The 20,633-nt window shown below is 42.4% G+C and overlaps 2 protein-coding genes across 4 annotated transcripts; both read left to right on the top strand.

Annotated features, from left to right (window-relative positions):
* Nucleotides 1–76: 76 nt before the first annotated feature.
* On the top strand, nt 77–3,570 carry LOC115047429 (uncharacterized). Of its 2 annotated transcripts, XM_029508350.1 has the most exons (3): nt 77–223; nt 529–576; nt 768–3,570. In XM_029508350.1, exon 3 carries the CDS (start codon nt 800–802, stop codon nt 2,741–2,743), a length of 1,944 nt encoding a protein of 647 aa, XP_029364210.1. In that variant the 5' UTR covers nt 77–223; nt 529–576; nt 768–799; the 3' UTR covers nt 2,744–3,570. The 2 variants fall into 2 exon arrangements, with proteins under 2 accessions (XP_029364210.1, XP_029364209.1); XM_029508349.1 differs by lacking the exon at nt 529–576.
* A 345-nt stretch (nt 3,571–3,915) lies between these two features.
* On the top strand, nt 3,916–20,072 carry srebf2 (sterol regulatory element binding transcription factor 2). Of its 2 annotated transcripts, none has more exons than XM_029508348.1 (20): nt 3,916–4,245; nt 7,921–8,291; nt 10,285–10,477; nt 10,654–10,814; nt 11,032–11,184; nt 11,334–11,615; nt 11,738–11,852; nt 11,930–12,081; nt 12,745–12,949; nt 13,124–13,299; nt 13,807–14,050; nt 14,205–14,374; nt 14,513–14,684; nt 14,862–14,979; nt 15,170–15,276; nt 15,812–15,944; nt 16,195–16,366; nt 16,953–17,129; nt 17,898–18,009; nt 18,275–20,072. In XM_029508348.1, the coding sequence occupies exons 1-20, from the start codon at nt 4,164–4,166 to the stop codon at nt 18,487–18,489; spliced, it is 3,510 nt and encodes a 1,169-aa protein (XP_029364208.1). In that variant the 5' UTR covers nt 3,916–4,163; the 3' UTR covers nt 18,490–20,072. The 2 variants fall into 2 exon arrangements, with proteins under 2 accessions (XP_029364208.1, XP_029364207.1); XM_029508347.1 differs by having other exon boundaries at nt 18,272–20,072.
* The last annotated feature ends 561 nt before the right edge of the window (nt 20,073–20,633 follow it).

Raw genomic sequence — 20,633 nt, 5'->3', positions numbered from 1 at the left:
GTGTGTGTGTGTGTGAGAGAGAGAGAGACAGATCAGCCAACAGAGGGCGGAAACACAATGATTCTGGACCCAAAGTCCAATGTTTATTTTGGGGCTGAACAGTCAGAACGGAGACATGTAGCTGCTACCACTTTCTCAAGATCCTAATAAAAGCTTCGGGTTATAGAAGGAAAGACGTGTTTTAGTGAAACTGGAAGACAGAAGTCTGCTAACATGGATTCCGGTGAGACACAGTCTTCCAGTCGTGACAGTTGACTTGTCGATCGAGAACTTAGCCCCTTGCTAAAGCTAGCATGCTAACGGGGAGGTTGGCTATGCAAGCTAAAGAGTTCAGCTCAGACATGTTGGCGACAGTGTGGTGTTAAGCATTGAACTTGAGCCCTTGCATTTTGATGTTTGATATATCATGGTTGGTTATCACTGGCTCATACTTGAGTTATAAATAACATCCGGCTAAACGACTTAACAACGTCATGAGTCATAGCAGGAAGCCAAGCTGTTCAGCTGACATCTTTTGTTTCTGTGCAGAAACTTCCAGAGACGGACTTGTGTTGTGAATCGTCTCCATCATCAACAGTCAGTGATACAATGAAAGCCTTGATTGTTGTATTTATGTGTGTAAATGTCTAAAGATAGTTAGACAGATACGTCCATTGTCTCCATCATCAACAGTCAATGATCCAGTGAAAGTCTTGATTGTTGTATTTATGTGTGTAAATGTCTAAAGATAGTTACAGGCAGCTTCTGTTGTGCATTTGTTCCATCAGGAAGTGACGCGGCCAAAAAGGATCCAGTTATTATGGAGAGTGAGGAGGAAAGCGATGGCTCTGTAACCAGATGGACTGAAGAACTCAGGCTGGTCCTCATCGGAAGGACTGGAAGTGGCAAGAGTGCATCTGGAAACACCATCTTGGGCCGGAAGCAGTTCCTGTCAGGGATCAGTGCCTGCTCCATCACACAGACTTGTGAAATTGGGAGCACGGTGCACGCTGAGGAAGAAGTTGCAGCAGAGGATGATCGGCTTCTTGTTCCGAGGAGAATGAGGAGAGTCAAGGTGGTTGACATGCCAGGTTTTGGGGACACGCACCTCAGTGTGGAGCAGATTCATGCAGAGATAGCCAAATGTGTGTCTCTCTCTGCCCCTGGCCCACATGCTTTCTTCCTGGTGTTGCCAATAGGACGATATACCGAGAGTGAGAACCACACTGTCTGTGAGATGGCAAAGATATTTGGCGATGATGCTGTCTCTCACCACACAGTGGTTCTGTTTACCAAAGGTGATGACCTGGAAGGTATAGGGATTGAAGATTACCTGAAGAACACAGCACCTGTCGGGCTCAAGGCTCTGATTGACAGGTGTGGGGGCCGGTACCATGTTCTCAATAACAGAGATCCCAGCAACTCAACACAAGTTAAAGAACTCTTGATGAAAGTGGACAACATGGTGAAGCAGACTAACACAGGGTTTTATACCAGTAACATGTTTTTAGAGGCCGAGACTGCTATCAGAGAGGAGCAGGGAAGAATGCTGCGGGAGCGAGGGGAAGCAGAGGGGGAAGAACAATGGGGAAATAACAGCAGCATTGAGGAAGAGGTTAGACTTAAAAAACAGAGAAAGTTTGACTTAGAGTCTGACAGACAAGGAAGCAGGGATAGATGTGCACAAGGGCACAGTATGATGGAGACAGAGATAGCAAATGAAGAAGGCTTTAGGGAGGAGAGGTGGACAGAGGAGAGCAGAGACAATGCATTCAGCTTTAGGAACAGAGCTGAACAAGGCAGGCATCGAGGCAGCAGTAGGGTCATAAGCAGGAGGCATCCTCTCCGTTTATCCTTGACTCGCATGAGAAGGGAGGCAGCACTGTCTGCTAAGGTGCTGCAGAGAATTAAGATCTTGGTAGCTGCTGGAACTACTGGCATGGCAGTCGGGGCAGTTTTTGGGGCAGCTGCCCCTTTAGCAGCTGCAGCTGGGGCTTCTCTCATGGGAAATTCAGTTGGCTTTGCTGCAAGTCATCTTGCTGGCATGTCTGTAGCAGGAGGCACAGGTATAGGGAAAGCCGTGGGGGCCATCATGTCAGCAGCTTCAGGGAAAACTGCAGTGCTTCTGGGAGCAGCAACAGGTGGAGTTGTGGGTGGTACAATGGGAGCCATTGTTGGTGCTGAGACTGCCACTCCTGGGGAGGGTGCTCTAGATGCCTTTGGGCAGGTTAGCGTCATCGGGGCCACTGCTGTAGGGATGGCAGCAGGAGTGGGAGGGGCATTGGGGGCTGGGGCTGCTTTAGGTGCAGTTCTGGAGGGAACAGCTCTCACCACAGCAGGCCTCAGTGGGGTCGAACCTGCAGCAGGTGCAGTCAATGTTTCGATGGCTCAAAGTAGTTTAGCTTTTGGAGCTGGGCAGCATACAGTGGAAACTGTAGCTGCTGGTACCGGGACTCCTCAGTGTGCAGCAGGGACGGCCTTAGTTCAGGGAGTGGCAGCTGAGTCAGCTGGTGTTGCATGTGGGTTAACAGGACCGAGCGTGACATCAGTTTCCAACAGCGTTGTCTCAGATCATTGGGGCACTGTGGCAGCAGCTACACGTGTTTTGACTGCAGTGGCTGAGATTGGCAAGGCTGCAGCAGGCATTGCCCTGGCTGGTGGTCTGGTAGTGAAGGTAGTAAAGGAAAAAGTCAGATTTAGCACAGGAACAACAGAAATAAGTTCCTCAGAGAAGAGGTCTTATGAGATCCGCTGGAACAAATAAACATGGAAAGGAGGAGCTAGGAAGGAAGAGGTAATATGATAATATGATATTTATATTTTCTCCTGCCTCCCAGATAAAATCCAACAATCCATAGTAGTTTCCCCATAGTAGTGTCAATGTTAACCACCTCAAATATGCAGAGGCACTATCTTTTTTAAATTTAATATAACATATTACAAAATATAGGAAGAAGAAACCACTCATGTTATTCATAAAAGAAAGAAGAAACTCTGCTTTATAATGTTGGAGCTGCTGGAGGCTAGAGAATGAGTTCAGTGACATTTGCCGTGCTGTGTGGAATGACAGACCGATACTTTTATTTTTTGCCAAGCACATTTTTATCTCTTTAATTGTCACTCAAATTCCAGCTGGTTGATTTTGAACTAAAGTTTTCATATATATTTTTATGATATAAAGAAAGATACATTTACTTGTGGAAATAGGACTGCTGAAATCACAGACTCTCACAGTTCAGCTTTGTGATTTCAGTTTAATGAATAACAGGAAGTTCATCAAGCTTGGTGGTTTTTATTTTTGCATTTGTAAAGAATCACAGGGCTAGTTTAAAAATAAATTCTCCAATGCACTCTACTGCGTGAGATTGACGTATTTATGTCGTTAATCTTGCTTATTACAGTAATTTGTGTGAACAAACTGAAGTATAAAAAAACATTTAAACCCTAAATGGTGACAGTAAATAATTGTACTGCAATTTTTCCATATCTTGTAAACCAGAAAAGAGTTTTATGTATCAACGGTTTTCAACTGCTGGAAATGAATAAAAACCTCGCTAGTTGCAACGAAAAGAATAATAAAGATTTATAATCTTCCGCTACTGAGCAGTTTGTACTAATTTCATTGTCATTTTTGGGTCTTTTCTGTGCTTGTGTATTTGTAATATATACACATGTATCCAAAATACACACACTTTCGAAATGTATTTATTGACGGCCGTCTGCGTTGGTGCGCCGATGAGGATGACTTGTTTTCATGAGGGAAGGGGGCGCGGTTTATTCAAATGACACTGGAGCTTCTGATGCTTGACGTACGATCAGACCACGGTGAATACGGCCCTGTCATTGGACGATGATGACTGGTCTCACGACAACAACAGCGAGGTTTCCACCAATCAGCAGCCGCTTTGGGCCACAGCGTCTGTTTGTGAATGACGTAATGAGCGTAAGAGAAGATGGCGTCGTCTTAAAGCATAAGTCGGTGTGAATGAGTTTTTCGACGTGAAAGTCTGCCTCCCCTGAGGCCCTAGTGTCGTTTCGCGGTTTTTCCGGGGGAAAATAGCCGCTGGGGTTGAAGGGGTGTCTCGCTGGCATCCCTGGTCGCCACAGAATAACCTGCGCAGCTCCAAACGTTTCCCCTTCGACCCTCCGGTTCCAGCCGGGGAGGCGAGCTGCGAACCGACAGGATGGACAGCGGGGAGTACATGGAGAACATGGACCCGACTTTAGCGGAATTAGGGGACGAATTCACCCTGGGGGACATCGACGGTGAGTGGCCGTGTCGTTAACGGAGCTCAGTCTGACGGCTCGGTGCTGCGCAGCTCGGTGTTTGAACTATGACAAAGCTGCTCGACACAAAAACATTAGCATTTCAACTCATCACGGGATAGACGGGCTGTTCCTCTAGAGCGATTTGCCCCAATTTTTCTCTTTACCCAGTTATTTCGATGTTGATACGCATCATCTGATCTGTCACATTGCCGTAAAACATAATTGTTTGCACGCTGGTTTCAGGTTTAAAGTTTTATCATGCTCATTTTGGAAGCTGTGTATCCAATACACCCAGGAGAACTGAGTGAATGAAGTTGCAGACAGGGTGTCATGCTTTAGGAAGATGTGTATGTTGGCAGTGTGTGAGGCCGCTAGAGTGTAACCTGCTCATCAGACTTGACTGTGTTATTACTATAAGCCAAGAGCCATAAAAAGAAAGCCACTCAAAACCATCATTTATTTGCTTCAAGGCTTTCATGTCAAGATTTAAGTTTTTTTTTTTTAATTTGTCATTGAAGACCTTTTCCTCCGTTTATCATCATTCTGTCTTCACTTATTCAACGAAAGTCTGTTGGATCACATCGCTGCAGAGATCCAACTCTGAGCTACGCTGCACAAAAGCCCAGAGCATCCCTGACCAGATCTCCCTCCAATCAAAACAAGTTTCAGTCTTTGGCACACAGTGAAAAGGTTGAGCTTTGGGTGTCATGCTGGTGGGTGCAGAGTCACCAGATTTCCATTAGGGTGGAATTTTACTGAATGCTAAATCACCAGACCTGACTTATAGACCGATTGTGTTCACCAGTAGAAAACGGCACAATAAACAAGGCTGAAGTATTGCAACAGAAAATTATGGCTGCCAATGATGAGACTGCACACACGCTTATGAAATATTCCTGAAACTATACCAGCTTTTGTTGTCTGTTGGTAATTCTCCCTTCAAAGAGGGCCTTTAAACAGGATGAGCTGACAGCACCCCCCCCTCACCCCCATCACAGTTATGTAATCCCACTTAATCATTGTATCAAAAGACAGGAATGTACAATGTAAAGATTGTGTGCATGAGAGTTTTGACAACTGAGAGGTGTCTGATGAATTCACAGGAATGCTGCAGCAAACATGGCTCACACTTAATTTGGTTTTTGGTAGTCTCTGTCTGGCCCTACCGCTTATTGATAATGACACTTTCCCCATTGGCCAACCCACACCGCAGCAGAAAAATTTACTTCAGTTACAGAAATTGTGGACATTATACATTCCTTCATCTTTTACCACTTAGCTGTTTCTGGGTTGTGGGGGATACTGGAGCCAATCCCAGCTCACATTGGACAATGGTGGGGTACACCCTGGACAGGTCACCAGTCCATCGCAGGGCCAACGTACAGAGACAGAGAGAGACAAACAACCACTCACATTCAGACCCACAGAGAATTTAGAGTCACCAATTAACCTAAACATATGTGTTTTTGGATGGTGGGAGGAAACTGGAGTGCCCAGAGGAAACCCACGCAAGCATGGGGAGCCCTTGTGGACATTCATTCATGAATAATTAATTCAAGGGATAATTTGTGCTGCTCATTTGAAGTATATTGTAAAATATCGCAGCATCTTTCAAAACTTTAATGGGAAACTCAGCTGACTGATGATAGCTTCCATCGGACTGTTTGTGCTGCAGTTGTTTTACTTTACTATTTGAAAGATAGTTAATGTTCTTCAGATGAGCCATGGGTGTTTCCTGAGACAGTAAGCGTCTCAAGGGCCCCTGTCAGGACTCAAGGAGTTGACCCTACAGTCATCTGGACCATTCTCCCTCTCTCAATTATGCCCTTAGCAACTGTGTCACTGCTTATATAACCTCTCTTCTTTGCTCTGCGCAACCTAGGAAACGGTCCCTCTTTGATGGATTTGCCCTTTGTGTTAGTGTCTGAAGCACTGGGGGATCCCAGAGGCTTTGTCCTCTATGTCATTAGCAGTCCACCCCCCACGGAGGTGTACATGGTCTAGTGTGTCTACTAATATAATGTCTGTATGTGTATGTGATATGTGCTGGTAAAAGCTCTTGACCAGGAAGGACATTCATTTTACTGAGGTTTGAGCTTACAAAACTATCGCACTTCAGTCTGCCAGCGTGGTTTGATGTTTTGAAGGTTTGTCTTCATAAGTATCATTTATGTGCAGGATTTAGGAAGTACCTCACCGCTTTATGGACTGGCAGCCCTAGCATCTGAGGGCCATCTGAGGGCCATCAAACCTCTAAAAGACTTATGCGTGCAGCCATTATAGTGTCACAAAGTAGTGACTGATATCACATGAGCATGTAAAGCAAGTCAGGTACATCATTAACTTGCACAAACAGAATTTAACAGGGCTGTAAAGATCTCTTGGTCTCACACTCAGTACGAATATTAATTTAAACCAAATTTACCAATTAAGGGTGTCATCAGTGGTCTTACGAGCAGGAATGTGAAAAAGTGAGCAAATGTGATTGTAGGATTGGACTTTTTGGTCTCGCTGTATAAAAGGAAGACAGAGTTCAAGGCTGCAGTTTCTGCTTGTTGACACTTCACCGACCCTGATGGCCGAAGCCATATCAAAGATATTAATACTGTGCAGCTTTGACTACATGGATCCTCAGAGGCTATCATCTAAGAACCTGCAGTTCAACATTCTGTTAATTTTATATCTGTCATATTGATATTGTAAATTTCATCATACTTCCAGTTTATTTCCTCACTCATCAGCAATGCAAACCTCTGCTTCCATACTGACAACAACAACAAATTATAACCCTAAAACAGAAAGAGCATCTGACAGTGTATACTGTTTTGTCACCCCACGCTCAACATGTACAGCTGACACCCCCCAATAAGACAAATAGCTGGAAGCCATTTGGTGGCATTAAACGCATGGTAATAATAAACACTAGGTGTAGTACACAGTCATTGTAATCATAAATCATCGATTATCAGGTGTTTCAGCACTGTCTGACTCTTTATCTGAATGCTCTTTTACCTGCTTTCGCTGTCTTCAGTGGCTATTGCCAAGGTTACAGTACTTCTCAAGGTAATCAGTTTGAAGGCCATTCACTTTGTGTGTAAGTGGGTTGATTTACAGGTTTATGACCAAAACGGTAGCTGATTCTATGTGCACACGCCATACTTCAAGGTCAGCTCATTACACTCTCTTCACTTTTAGGGACAGCACTCACATGTCTGAGAAAAATCTACAGTTAGACTGCCTTACATCCTCATATTAAGTTTCAATGGAAGAAATCTGTCTGAAGGTCACATACTTGAAGGCTATGCATGTATTATAACTGCTGGTCCATGTAATGTTGGGTGTGAGGAAAGGCCTTGGCTAAAAGATAGTTGCATTATCATCATCGCCGTGAGTCACAGGGTTTAGCCTCTGTTGCAAATGTGGTTTTACAGGTTTCAACAGTGACAATTTTCTGCTCTCAATAACAGAAAAATTGCATAAAGATACTAGAAATACCAAATGAATTTATGTAGAATAGCTCCCATGGTTGGTAGTGTTTGAGCACATAGAATGGGATGTATATGTCATATTCCTCATGAGCTGTTAAATCTTTTTTTAAAATTCATGTAATTGAATCAATCAAATGAATGGGATTTTCGAATCAAATTAAAGCCTGTTTTTCCATTTCCTCAGAGATGCTGCAGTTTGTCAGCAACCAGGTGGGGGACTTCCCAGACTTGTTTGAGGACCAGATGAACTCAGCAGGATCGCTACAGAGTGGTGGCTCAAGCATTACACCCCGTCCAGCTATTCAAACCCCTCAAACTCCCCAGACACCCACCCCTGTGTCCTACCAGAGCTCCAATGCTAACCTCACAACTTCCCAGACACTGTCTCCTCAGTCTTTACCCCTCACTCCTCCCCTCACTCCTGCTCAGACCCCCTCCCCCATTGCCACCCCAGCGCAGCAGCAGGTGACCCGCAGCCCTCCCCTCCTTCAGCCACGGCCTCAGGTTCAGCCCATCCAGCCTCAGCCCCAACAGCCAGCCCAGCCTGCCATCCAGGTATCAGCTATCTGACACCACTTTGACATAAGCACTGTGTTTGACATGGGTAGTCATGTAGATTCAACTCATTCCACTACAAGGACTAACTTAAGCTCAATGTTGAGAGTAAACTAAAAGTTGTATTCAGGATCGAGCTGGCATAGTTTTAAATAATTGTGTGGGCTTGAAAGGGGATATGACTCCTGCAGTGATGGATTAGCGCTGTAGTTCTGGTGTTTTCACGGTCCCTGTATATTATTATATATTGTAATATAATGAAATGCGATTTTTCTAATCGCAACGTGTGCAAATACAATGTGGCCATGTAAAAAAAATGGTTATGTGACGCGAGAGAGAGGACCACAGACTGCATCAACCTTTTATGCTGTACCTTAGCCTGTTGCACAATGGCCTCTGGTTCGATAGAACCATCAGAAACTGACTCAACTGAGACTTTAGTCTTGATGAGGAACAGCACATCAGCGGTGTGGAATTATTTCAGCTTTAAAAGGGAAGATGCTGCGCAGCGTCAGGTGTTGCGCAGATAATGCTGTGCTGCTGTTGCTACTGCACGGGGCAACACAACAAACCAACAAACAAGCCATTTACAGCAGCTGAGCACCAGGGCGCCACACACAGGACAGGAATCATTGCCTGACATGTTTGAAAGAGTCGCTCTATATGAGCGTAGTCCTAAATGGCACAGGGATGTCACTCAGGCAATAACTGAGTTCACCGCTAAAGAAATGGTGACCAAGCCTGGGTTCACAGCATTGATAAATGGTAGTATTAGTATGTGTATTTATCCATCTTTTTATTTATAACTTTATTTTCTTTGATTTTCCAAAATACTTCCAAAATAAGTAGTAGAAGCAAATTGTGTGTCAGTTTGTGTGAAATATTACTGACATGGGAGCAGTGAGATAGATGTCATTTAAAAATATCTTTATTTTGCTGAATCTGAATTGCATACTATGAAACAGTAGCTTTTTTTTCTTCCAAATACGTAGAGGCAAAGCCAAAGATTGTTGCTCTTATATTTCTGTAATGAGCAGTTAAATGAACATGTTATTTATTTCAACTCTTGCATCTTATTGTCACCTTTGACCTGTGATCTTTTAATTCTAACGACGACACCCGGCCTATGGGAAAGAACATTCTATACTAAATGTATCTAATATTTTGTTGGCCATATTAAAATAATTCATGAAATGTGTTGAAAAAATAATAAAAAAAAATCGCAATATTAGAGAAAAAAATTGCTATTAGATTATTTTCCAAAATCGTTTAGCCCTGGTCTGTTGTGAACACAGTGTGGTTTCATTTTCTGTTGTGATGCTGTCCATTATAAAAGAGCTTTTGCTAGCAAGTAAAAAAATTACTGACAGTCTGTAAAATATAATATCTAAGACCAATGCACATCCCAGTAAAAACTGTAGTCAACTTGAAGATGTATTGTCTTGAGTAAGATAAGATAAGATAAGATAAGATAGACTTTATTAATCCCTTGGGAGGTCTCCGTCAGGGAAATTGTTGTTCCAGCAGGTACAGCACCGACAAGAACAGTAAAAGAAAGCACACAGTTTGAGATATATAAACAACAAATGTACAACCATAAATATTCAGTTTTTTTTAGTGTCCCATCTTCTCCAATCCCTCTTTCTTCCTGCTACTCCTCCCCCTCCCACCTAGTGCAGAGTTATACAGTTATAATTATAGTTTAATTTTAGTTATAATTATATTATAATAATATATTATATATAATATATTATATAATAATATATTATTATATATTATAATATATATATTATAATAATTATAATAATATAATTATATATTTAATATAATTAAATATATAATATAATTATATATTATATAGTTATACAGTAAAAAATACATTTTCTTCAAACAGCACCTTGAAGAAGATAAGATGAACTGTAGACTTTGATTATATCAAAGAGAAAGATAAAGAAAGTTGTTTTATTTTGTTGTTGTTTTTACTGAAACACAGATGCACACCCAGGGGATCCCTATGCAGACCCAGAGCTTCCCAGTCCACACCATAGTTCAGACCCACAGCCAGACACCCCTTCCCATTCAGACCCAGGAAGCCCAGACTGTGATGATTACCTCCAACGGTGGGCAGTCTCGTTTCATCCAGAACCCTGTCATCTGTCACCAGAGCCCTGCTCCTGGTTTCCAAGGTGAGTAAAGAGAAGAATAGGAGGGCACTGTTGAAAAAAAATTTTTTTTTTCATTGTTAAGAGTTTAGAGGATAAATTTATCAAATACTTTTATTATTATTACATGTTGCAATAATACGGTCTGCACTTCAGAGTGACATGAAGGCCACAGTAAACTTTCAGTTTTCTCCTTTCAGTCCTCCAACCACAGGTGCAGAGCATCATGACATCGCCACATCTCCAACCAGTGACCTTTCAGCATCAGCGGGTCCTTACTCCAACAGGTCAAACAATCCAAACTCTGTCTACAGGGCCGACCACAGTCCACACTGTACAACAGCAGGTGCAGCAAGTACCTGTGAGTAACATCTCTGTTACTAGCAGGTCTGGATAAGCTATCACTGTTTTTGTTTTGCGGCAACAAGTTAAAATTGGCAAAAGACATAATCTCTAGTTGATCACTATCTGGTAGTGGAATGATCACACATTGACAAATTGATTTGTTTAATGGGGTAGTTTTATATATGAATAGAGCAAACAAACATTGCAATCATCCTTAAACATCATTCCTGTAGGTTCTGGTCCAGCAGCCTCAGATTCTGAAGACAGACTCACTGGTTCTCACAACACTTAAACCAGATGGCACACAGGTCCTGTCTACCATGCAGAGCCCCACGGGGATCACCACCTTGACCACGCCCATTCAGAACACAGCTCTGCAAGTTCCGGTATGATGCTAACCTGAATATTTTCAAATTCATTCACAATTCATTGTGTGGTCAGACTTTGGTCCCTAAATCTGCCAATTCTGTTAACGCTCATTCACATTCACTGTTGATTCTGGACATGATTGTTTTACACTGATTTCTGTCCCCAGACGCTGATGGGCAGCAACATCCTTACCACTGTCCCCGTTATGATGGGAGGAGGAGACAAGTTGCCCATCAAGCAGCTACAGTCGAACTCAGGTCACACCACAAACATAAGCAGATCAAATGTAGAGCAGAGCCAGGTGACAGCAGGAGCAGTGGGCCCAGGAGGAGTAGTGAAGGAAGGCGAGAGGAGGACAACCCACAACATCATCGAGAAGAGATATCGGTCCTCCATCAATGACAAAATCGTGGAACTCAGAGACCTGGTCATGGGTACTGATGCAAAAGTTAGTGTTTAAAGATGGAATAGTTGAACACTAAGACTAAGTTTAAAGTCATGAATTGTGTACTCATGAGCGGAACACAATCTTGGATCCTGAGATGTTGTCCTTCATGTCTCTCTTCACAGATGCATAAATCAGGAGTGCTTAGAAAGGCCATTGACTACATCAAATATCTGCAACAGGTCAACCACAAACTACGACAGGAAAACCTGACCCTTAAAATGGCCAACCAGAAAAACAGTAAGTGTTGTACACCAATGGTAATGTCTGACCATCTGTAGCAGGTTGAGAGCTTAATTAAAGTGTCTCTCTCTAAGAACCCGTGTCAATGTCCGAGGATGTGGAGCTAAAACAGGAAATAGTGATGATGTCACCCCCAGCCTCAGACTCTGGTTCCAGTTCCCCTCACCAATTCTCTCCTTACTGTGTTGACTCAGAGCCAGGCAGCCCCCTACTGGATCATGACCAGGTAACACACATGCTAACAGGTAACACTGCTCAGGGTGTGTATTTGTGAAGGTGACTGGTAGGACAACACAGGATGAAGTTCTTCAAGTTTATTTCTTAGCACAAGCCCCTGGAAATGAACCATCTTGTTTTTGAGGGATTTCTAAAACATATTGTTATTATTGTTTGATATGTGGTACAATTTTTTTGGGAAGATTTGAATATTTGCTATTTCTATTTTGGGGTTTCACAAGTTTACCAAAAGTATCTTTCCATGTCTTTCCACAAAGTGCATCTTGAAATGCACGAATATATAAATCCTTGTATAGCTTGTCTATCAGTCACAAACCTTCTTTTCAGATCCCAGAGTAAAGATGTCAGGAGAGACTTGTTTTCAGTTGTTGAATATATTATCTTCTATAGAAGGAAAACACATGACCCCAGGCTTCACAAACTCCTGCAGGTTAAACCAGGCTAACTAATAACATTTACCAAGCTAACTCTGAAACTTGGTAGCCCTGCCATGTTAAGGCTGCAATGCTTTCTGTAGGAGCCATATAGTTACTCTCTCTCCATTCAAAGAGCAAACCTGATATTGTGAACATATATTGTCCTCAACTCAATTGTTGGAAAACTCCCTGCATTTGGGCAAATGATGTATCTTTATTTTTTTTCTTTCTGTCAGGTGAAGAGTGAGCCAGATTCTCCTTCCTCTGTTGGAGTGATGGATGGTTCCCGACTGCTTCTCTGCGCCCTCACCTTCTTCTGCCTGTCCCTTAACCCACTGCCATCTCTACTGGGATCTGAAGCCTCAGGGAGCCACAGCCTACCTGCGGGCCATGGGCCATCTAGAACTCTGGTGTGGTTCCCAAGTCACACACAGGACTTTGGTAAGCAGGATTTACCTTGTTGCTTTTCATGGATCATTCAACCCATACAAGATAAAAACATTCAGTTTGTCCATTATATAATAAATTAGTCAGGACTGAATGTCTTATGCAGGTCATGGCCATAATGTAAAATTGATTGGGTCTTTTCATCATGTTGAATTTCTTCTCCTCCAGCATCATGGCTGCGGTGCCTGTTGCCATGGGTGATGGTGTGGCTTCTGAGCGGGGTGGGAGCTGTGTGGGGTTGTGTCAGGGTGCTCTACCTGTGGGAGCCTGTCACGCCCCTTCACTCCCCAAAATCTGTGTCCTTCTGGAGGCATCGTAAACAAGCTGACCTACATCTCAACAGGGTAATTACACATCAGCCCTGAGATGACTAAGTACTGAGAGAAATAGAAATGACTGTTCTTTGTGGTAAACTTTGACCAATAATTATCCCAGAGGTTTGAAACAAACCAAGAAACCCATTTTTCCTTTTTTATCATTTTGTTCTTTTTCTCATGTGAAAGAAACTCAAAAAAGAATGAGTTAGCATTTCCATATATAGGACAAAAGGATCACAGGACCTATTTAATTTGATAGTGTGAAACATTGTATATTCTCCTTTTGTCTTATCCTATTTTGTATGTGCTAGAAGAATCAGATTTGATGTTTTCTCACCTATTGAAGCACACTTCACCCACTTCGCTTTGATTCTCACCATTTTGATGTCTCAGTTCAGCCTTGCTATTTGCTGCATGGGTTTATTTTTAGCGTTCGTTCAGATGTAACTCATGACCTTCATTTCATCTTTCCTGTCATTCTGAAGCTGAATACTAAACAGCTTGCTATTCCTCCCATCTCCTCTTTTCCTGCAGGGAGATTACACAGCAGCAATGGCTAGTTTAGAAACCTGCTTGTCCGTCTTGACCAGGGCTCTACCTTCAACCAAACTGGACCTGGTTTGCTCACTATCCTGGAATGTGATTCGCTACTGTTTGCATCGTCCAACTCCCTTGGGTTGGCTGGTTCATCAGGTCAGAGGAAAGCATGAAGAGGCGAGGACAAGTGCAAGAGATGCAGCACTAGTTTACCACCGGCTTAGCCAGCTGCAACTCACAGGTGAGTTTTAAACAAAGTGGTCTGCTTGGTTATACGATACACATTTTGTAGTTAACAAATTTGCTGGTCCTCACTCAGTGCCAGGAAAAATGCACAGTGGTTAGGAGGAGTTTCACATGCTATCAGTGAAGGCAGTGTTTCTCTCTGTCTGTAGGAAAGCTACCTCAGCGTAGCAGCCTTTGGGCTTTGTCTCTCTCTCTCAATGCTGTAAACCTCAGCGAAAGTGCCCAAGGAATGATGGCTCCTGCTCAGCTCACCCAGATCTATGTGACAACAGCAACAGCCCTACGCACTGTGCTGGGCCACCACCTCTCCTGTTTGCCCGTATGTCTCTGACGTCATCACCCTGTTATATATAATATTTATCTGGTTTATGTCACATATTTACCACAAAAACATAAACCGATAGAGAGATAAATTTCACACTGGTCTGATTGAATTTTTTTTTTTTGGTCTCTCAAGGCCTACCTGTTGAGCTGTGCAGAGTATGTGGCTAGCCAGTCAGAGACAAAGCCACTTCCTGACTGCTTGCGTTGGCTCTTCACCCCATTGGGCAGGCAGTTCTTTCTGAGCTGTGATTGGTCACTGAAGTCAGAGAGCAGTGACAGTGTGTACACTTCTGAGAGAGATTCAGGTATGTCTTGAATAGTGGAGTTAGCCAAACGCTTTTTTATTTTTCTCCTTGTGTCTTTTTTCACATTATTTTGCATTTTCTTACTAATTTCAAGTTATAAACAAGCAGTTCCTTTTTATTTGCTATGAACAAAAGTAAATGTTTCAATTCCTGTTTGTTCCATCTTCCCTTCTTTAGCTGATCCTATTGCCCAGCTCCACCGCTGCTTCTGCAGGAAGCTTTTGGAGAGAGCTGTTCACACACTCATTCAGCCACAGAGTGATTCTGACGCAGGCAAACACAAGAGTGACTCTGGGTAAGGCAGCAGTACATTGCAGCATCAGCTCGGTACTGTCTACCAAAGGTGTATCATGTTTTAAAGATATACAGTACAGGCCAAAGGTTTAGACACACCTTCTCATTCAAATTAATAGGAAAGTATGTCCAAAAAGTTTGGCCTGTACTCTTTCAACCAATTTTAAATTTCCTGGTCGATTACTTTTCAGGGAGTTTTCCAGTGCCCTGGAGTTTCTCCAGTTGTTGAACAGCTGTACAGAGGACTCTCCTTCACCTCCTCCTCCCTTTTCGACTCCAAATCACACCACCACTCCAGGTATTAATAGCATAAATAGAACAACCGTTCCCATTTCCGAAGATGCATGAATCACATTAATGTTTGTGTGGGAACCTCTTCAGTGAAGATTAACCAGATAGCCATCTGAGTTATTACTGTCAACATGAATAGATTTTCTTGCTTCCATTTGCCAAACGCTAACAGCCGCTTCAGCTTTTGGGATTAATTTTTTATTGGATTTTCACAGTTAAGTCTTGCAGCCATTGATTTATGGTAATAAATAGCTTGCAGTGGATATGAGCACAATGATGATGGGTTAAGGCGTTCAAGCACTGTTAATTAACTGCAGTCTTAATCAATTGTTGTTGGTCTCCATGCTGCACACAATGCATAATACCAATACACACACACACACAACACAGACAGTATTGATATAACAGGATTGTCAGGATGGTCATTTGTCATTTGACACAAGGCTTGACAAGTAGAAACTTCTCACAACCACACAACAAAACACAAAAATTGTTTCCCTTTTTGCTTTTCTTTTCTAATTTCCTTTCCTTCTTCTTGCAAGTGCGAGACCCAGTGAGTCGATGGTGGGCTTTGGTCTTGAAAGCTGCGGTGCATTGGCTGCAGGGCGACGATGCTGCAGTGAGGTCACTGTTAGCAGATTCAGAGCGGATGCCAAGGGCTCTACACACTCTTGAGTGAGTGAAGTGAAAGTTGTAGTGGCTCAAAATGTAACAAAACACAAGCTGTTGCTATAACACAGAATAAACTTTAAGGTGAACCATTCAAAATCATTTTCGAACTGGATTCAGAGACATGGAAGTAATTTCTTGTACATTCCTTTAGAGATTATAGATTCTATACTTCTGCAATGCATTTAACTGAAGGATGTTGGCAAAAACCCAGATTTAGCATCCTCACAATTTTTCTCTAACCTCTGTGTTTTAGCCACCCTGTTCCTAAGGCTGTGCTGCTTCTTTGCAAAGCGGTTCAGATGAGTCTGTCACCTCTGAAGGGAGAAGGGGCTGTAGCCTGCCTCTCCCACTGTGACAGAGCCAGCAGCTACCTCCGCTCCAGCATCTCAGTATCCCTCACCCAGTCTGGGAACTGGCTTAACAAGGTAAAATACCAAGATATTCTTAAAAATATCCTGTGGGTTTGTGGTTAGAGTACTTATGTAATAGTTATGTAATCTTTTTCCTCTGTCTTTTACCCACATTTGTACAGAATATGCTTCCTATCAAAAATCACTATACTCACTTCACTGACTCAGACAGTGCATGCTCAGTTGGGGTCAGGGCAGGCTGATGTGTGCGTGTGCGTGCGTGTGCGTGTGTGTGTGTGTGCAGTGTGGGTGGCAGGAGGTCGCTGTGGTGCATTGTAGTTGCATTGCATGATCCTGAAGCCGAGTGCAATGTGTCTGTAGTGCAGTACAGAGGCCTCCCCAATCTGCACGCACCCGCTACACATCCCACCACTTCACAAGAGACAGCAGTAATGTTCAAGTAGATTTACTTGCTGCTCTTTCATTTAAGGCATGCATGTTGGGCAAGGTGGACTTGGAATGATGGCGGTTGGGATTGCTCTGACAGATTTCATTCAAGTTCTCACACAAATAAAAATCAACCTTAGTATAAAATAATCTTTTCTTTTGTTACTGCAATAAACTGTTTTTTGATTATTATTTTGTTCTCTCATTTATTAAGGGTGTGGAGCTCCTGGCCTGTGACCTTCTGCTGACCTTGAGGACCAGTTTATGGCAGCGGGGGGGTGGAAGTAATGGAGAACCTGGCCTGGCCCCTGGATCTCAGTTGGCGGGTTTCCAAAGGGACCTCAGTGCATTGAGAAAACTCACACAATGCTACAGACAGGCACAACACAAGGTACATCTGAGACTGGATTAGTCAGTTATTGTGAATACACAAAAGATAAACAGTCCCTAAAGTTTGGCTTCTAACATCTGCAAAAAACAATTGCAGGATGACAGAGTATTTCCTGCATTTCCTTTGGCTGCCATTATTATATTATTTTATATTTAGCAGTTAGATCTCTAATCTAAACTATCTAGCTCTCTGCAAGAAAATACATTGCTTTAACACTGTCAAGCTGCCAACTATTGACATTTGTACAGACGTTGCAAATTATATGCTAAAATATCAATTTTAGGCATTTCATAGCTTTCAGTATTTTCCGAATACTATTCTGCACTGACAATAAGCCTGTAAATCAGCTGGAACCTGCATGACTGGGTCATAGTACTATATTTACTGCATCAGCCCAGGAAATCAAGTTTTCTCACACTCTTGCCAGCTGCAGAAACGTCATTGCAGTTTACCATATCATTAATCTTAGTTAGGACTTACTTTACTGGCGTATTCATTACTGTAGCCAGAGGGTCTTTAAAAACTGCTGCTTTCGTAGCGGTTGGTGATCATTTGTTATGTTCTGACTGGTGTGAGTCTCCTTAGAACCACATGAGCTTTATGATGATCATTATATTGGATTGTGCTGTGAGACTTTAAGAAAAATGTTCACTCTTGGTGTTGCAAGGCAAGTTCAGTAAAATCCTCCCTGTGTATGTTTCTGGTAGTAAATGATGTTAGGGATTTCCTATTGTCTTGTGACTCAGATGTGTTTGATATTTCATGCAGGTGTTTCTTCATGAGACCACAGTCAGGCTGATGGCTGGAGCCAGTCCGACAAGGACACACCAGCTGCTGGAGCACAACCTCCGGCGCAGGACACATGGCTCCTTCACAGCTGGTAAAGAAAGCGCGAGCTCATAATCACACATTGATTAGTAAAGTGCAGACCTCGCAATCATTTTGCCATTGATATGCACTCACAAGCACATGATCTTAATTTTTGAATTGTGCATTTGAAAAAAGGGTTTTAAACAGCCCTAGAGAGCAGCGTTATATGCCCTATAAGCACGCATGTAATTATACAAAGATGTGCACACCAGAAAGCACAAGACACTAATGTACATTTTCTATCAACTTTCTCTCCCCCCGGCTACTGTCAGAAGGTGAGTGTGTCGTGGGTGAGAGGGAGAGAGCCCATGCCATCTTGCTGGCCTGCCGTCACCTGCCAATGCCCCTGCTAACCCCGCCCGGGCACCGCGCCCGCCTCCTGGCTGAGGCCAAGCGCACCCTGGAGCGAGTGGGAGACCGTCGGTCTCTACAGGACTGTCAGCAGATCTTGCTGCGTCTCAGTGGGGGCACAACCATTGCAGCCTCCTAAAACACACATAAAGTGCAAGAACAGCACTCACAGATTAAGGCTACTTGCTACTCAGAAAAAAAGAACTCTGATTTGATATGTCAAATACGCTATCAGACTACTCAATCATCCAACAAAGTTTAATTATTCCATAACTCACATATTTGCGCCCTTTCACTCATCAAAGGCCATGAACATGGACTTTTATTCAAACTGGCTCACATTCCTCACACAGTGTCTGAATTTAATTGTCAGCTACACAATGTGTCAGATCTGTATCCACACTGCAGCTAAACAACTGAATACCACACATTTGATCCTTTGGTTATTTGCATTGTTGCAGCACAATCGTGCCCCCTTCTGGTCATTATTATATAAGGTTGGTTAACTGCTTCCTTTAAAACGAATATAAACAAGGAAAATCAGGTTGAATAGGCCCCAAAGGGAAAAGGGACCATTATCTCACAACTGTTAAAATTAATGTAAAGCAGCTGTTTGTTGCTGTAGGATGCCATGCTGTACAATCATTATTGGTGCACAGTGATATGAGTGCCCAAAAAACTGTTTTGATAAACTTGCAAGCTTCAAGGAAGGGTGTTAGAATATTGAAGAGTAGACAGCCCAGACCTGTTTAGTGTGGCTCTTTTGTGAGATGCAGCCAGAGTAGCGTGCTTTGAACTCTACAGGGCTGAGTAGTGTCTCTCTTAATCTACCTCATACACTGTACATTCTGTCACTGTACGGTGGAGCAAAGCACCGTTACCATGAATTTGAATCATGTGACCATCTTGAAGCGATGCTTTGATCCAATGCAATTCAATCAAACGACAGAAAAAACGATCAGATTTGTGGAACATTTTAATAACAGAGGGAAGTAGTCAATCACTGGCCATTAAGAAAAAAATGCTTACTCAGACACACACACACAAGTTCATATATACTACCAGTCAAATGTTTCAGAACATCTCCATCTTTGAACTAGATACAACAAGATTCATCCCGACCCTGTTGAATTTTCTGGTTGCTTTGCTCACATTCCACACCAGCTCTGTAGGGTTTAAGCCTGGAGGCTAGTTCTTTTCTAATGTTTTAAATCATTGGTCCAAGTCCACTGGATCTGAGCTAGGGATGTAAAAGTTTACCCGGTAGTGTACAATTTAATTGGTTGTATTGAAACTCACTATGCGGTTGTATATAGGTTGTACATAGGCAGATTAAGAAGTCAAATTTGTAATGGTTGTAATGGTCAGCGTCTGACCAGGAGAGCAAAGTTAACTGAATGTTATCCCACCAAAAATAATTTTAGCATCAAACTCTCGCCTACTGTCACCCTGTGAGATGGTCACTGATAAAAACAGCAGCTGTGGTCAATTTAAATTCGTGATGGGTTACAGAATAATTCACCAAGTTTTTAGTGAGTGTTTGATTCTTAAAGAGATTTTGGTTGGTGTGAGGATGGACAGTGATAAATGTGAGGAATGGTATTTCTTGGAAGCAGTGTCCACATATAATGCAAAGCTCTCAAGCAAAATGGCCTTGATGTTATGTTTAAAAAAAAAAAAAAGTGTCAACATGTTTGGACTGTTTAGCTTTGTGAAACCTTTGTCCATTTTGCTTTTTATTCTTTCATTCCTGTTTTCTGTGCTCTGGTTATCTTATTTAATGGTCATGTAATATTAATATAAATGCTTCTTTTGGATGGGAAAAGAGCAATTTTATCAATTTTTTTTTGTGTTTGTAAAAGCCTCCCAGGTTCAGGAACTGTCAGAGGAAAATTCTCAAAGAGGGAAATACGTATTTTATTGGATCCCAAGTTTAAGCAATTAGCATGTTGCCTGAGAATAACTGCTTTTGGCACATGCTGCAAAAATACAAACAAAAACTTGTGCTGATAGAAATGTCCAGACCTCTGTCTTCCAGGTCAACTCAAGATGTAAATAGGTAATACAAGGAGATTAAATAAGATTTAGCTTTCGTGACTGGTAAAGGTGTGCAAAGAAAGCTCAGCCATTGACATGCTGGTGTCTTTGCTATCATAATTATGTTTTCTTGACTCTTCCCCTTGATGTATTTTATTGTCTGATTTTTTTTTTCTCTCATTTTAATGTTTGTTTTATAATAAAACACATGATCATAGTCGGTTTGCATTTTGGTGGTAAAGGTAT

Source organism: Echeneis naucrates, chromosome 8, assembly GCF_900963305.1.
Source record: "Echeneis naucrates chromosome 8, fEcheNa1.1, whole genome shotgun sequence".
Lineage (NCBI taxonomy): Eukaryota > Metazoa > Chordata > Actinopteri > Carangiformes > Echeneidae > Echeneis > Echeneis naucrates.
The sequence above is the reverse complement of the archived record's forward strand: the minus strand, read 5'-3'. Positions and strand labels throughout refer to the sequence as shown.

Bases quoted from the DNA above. Each gene is read 5' to 3' on its own strand.
- srebf2 (XM_029508347.1), top strand. From the start codon at position 4,164: ATGGACAGCGGGGAGTACATGGAGAACATGGACCCGACTTTAGCGGAA. The intron at 11,616-11,737 runs GTTAGTGTTTAA...CTCTCTTCACAG, and splicing joins TCATGGGTACTGATGCAAAA to ATGCATAAATCAGGAGTGCT. The intron at 15,277-15,811 runs GTATTAATAGCA...TCTTCTTGCAAG, and splicing joins AAATCACACCACCACTCCAG to TGCGAGACCCAGTGAGTCGA.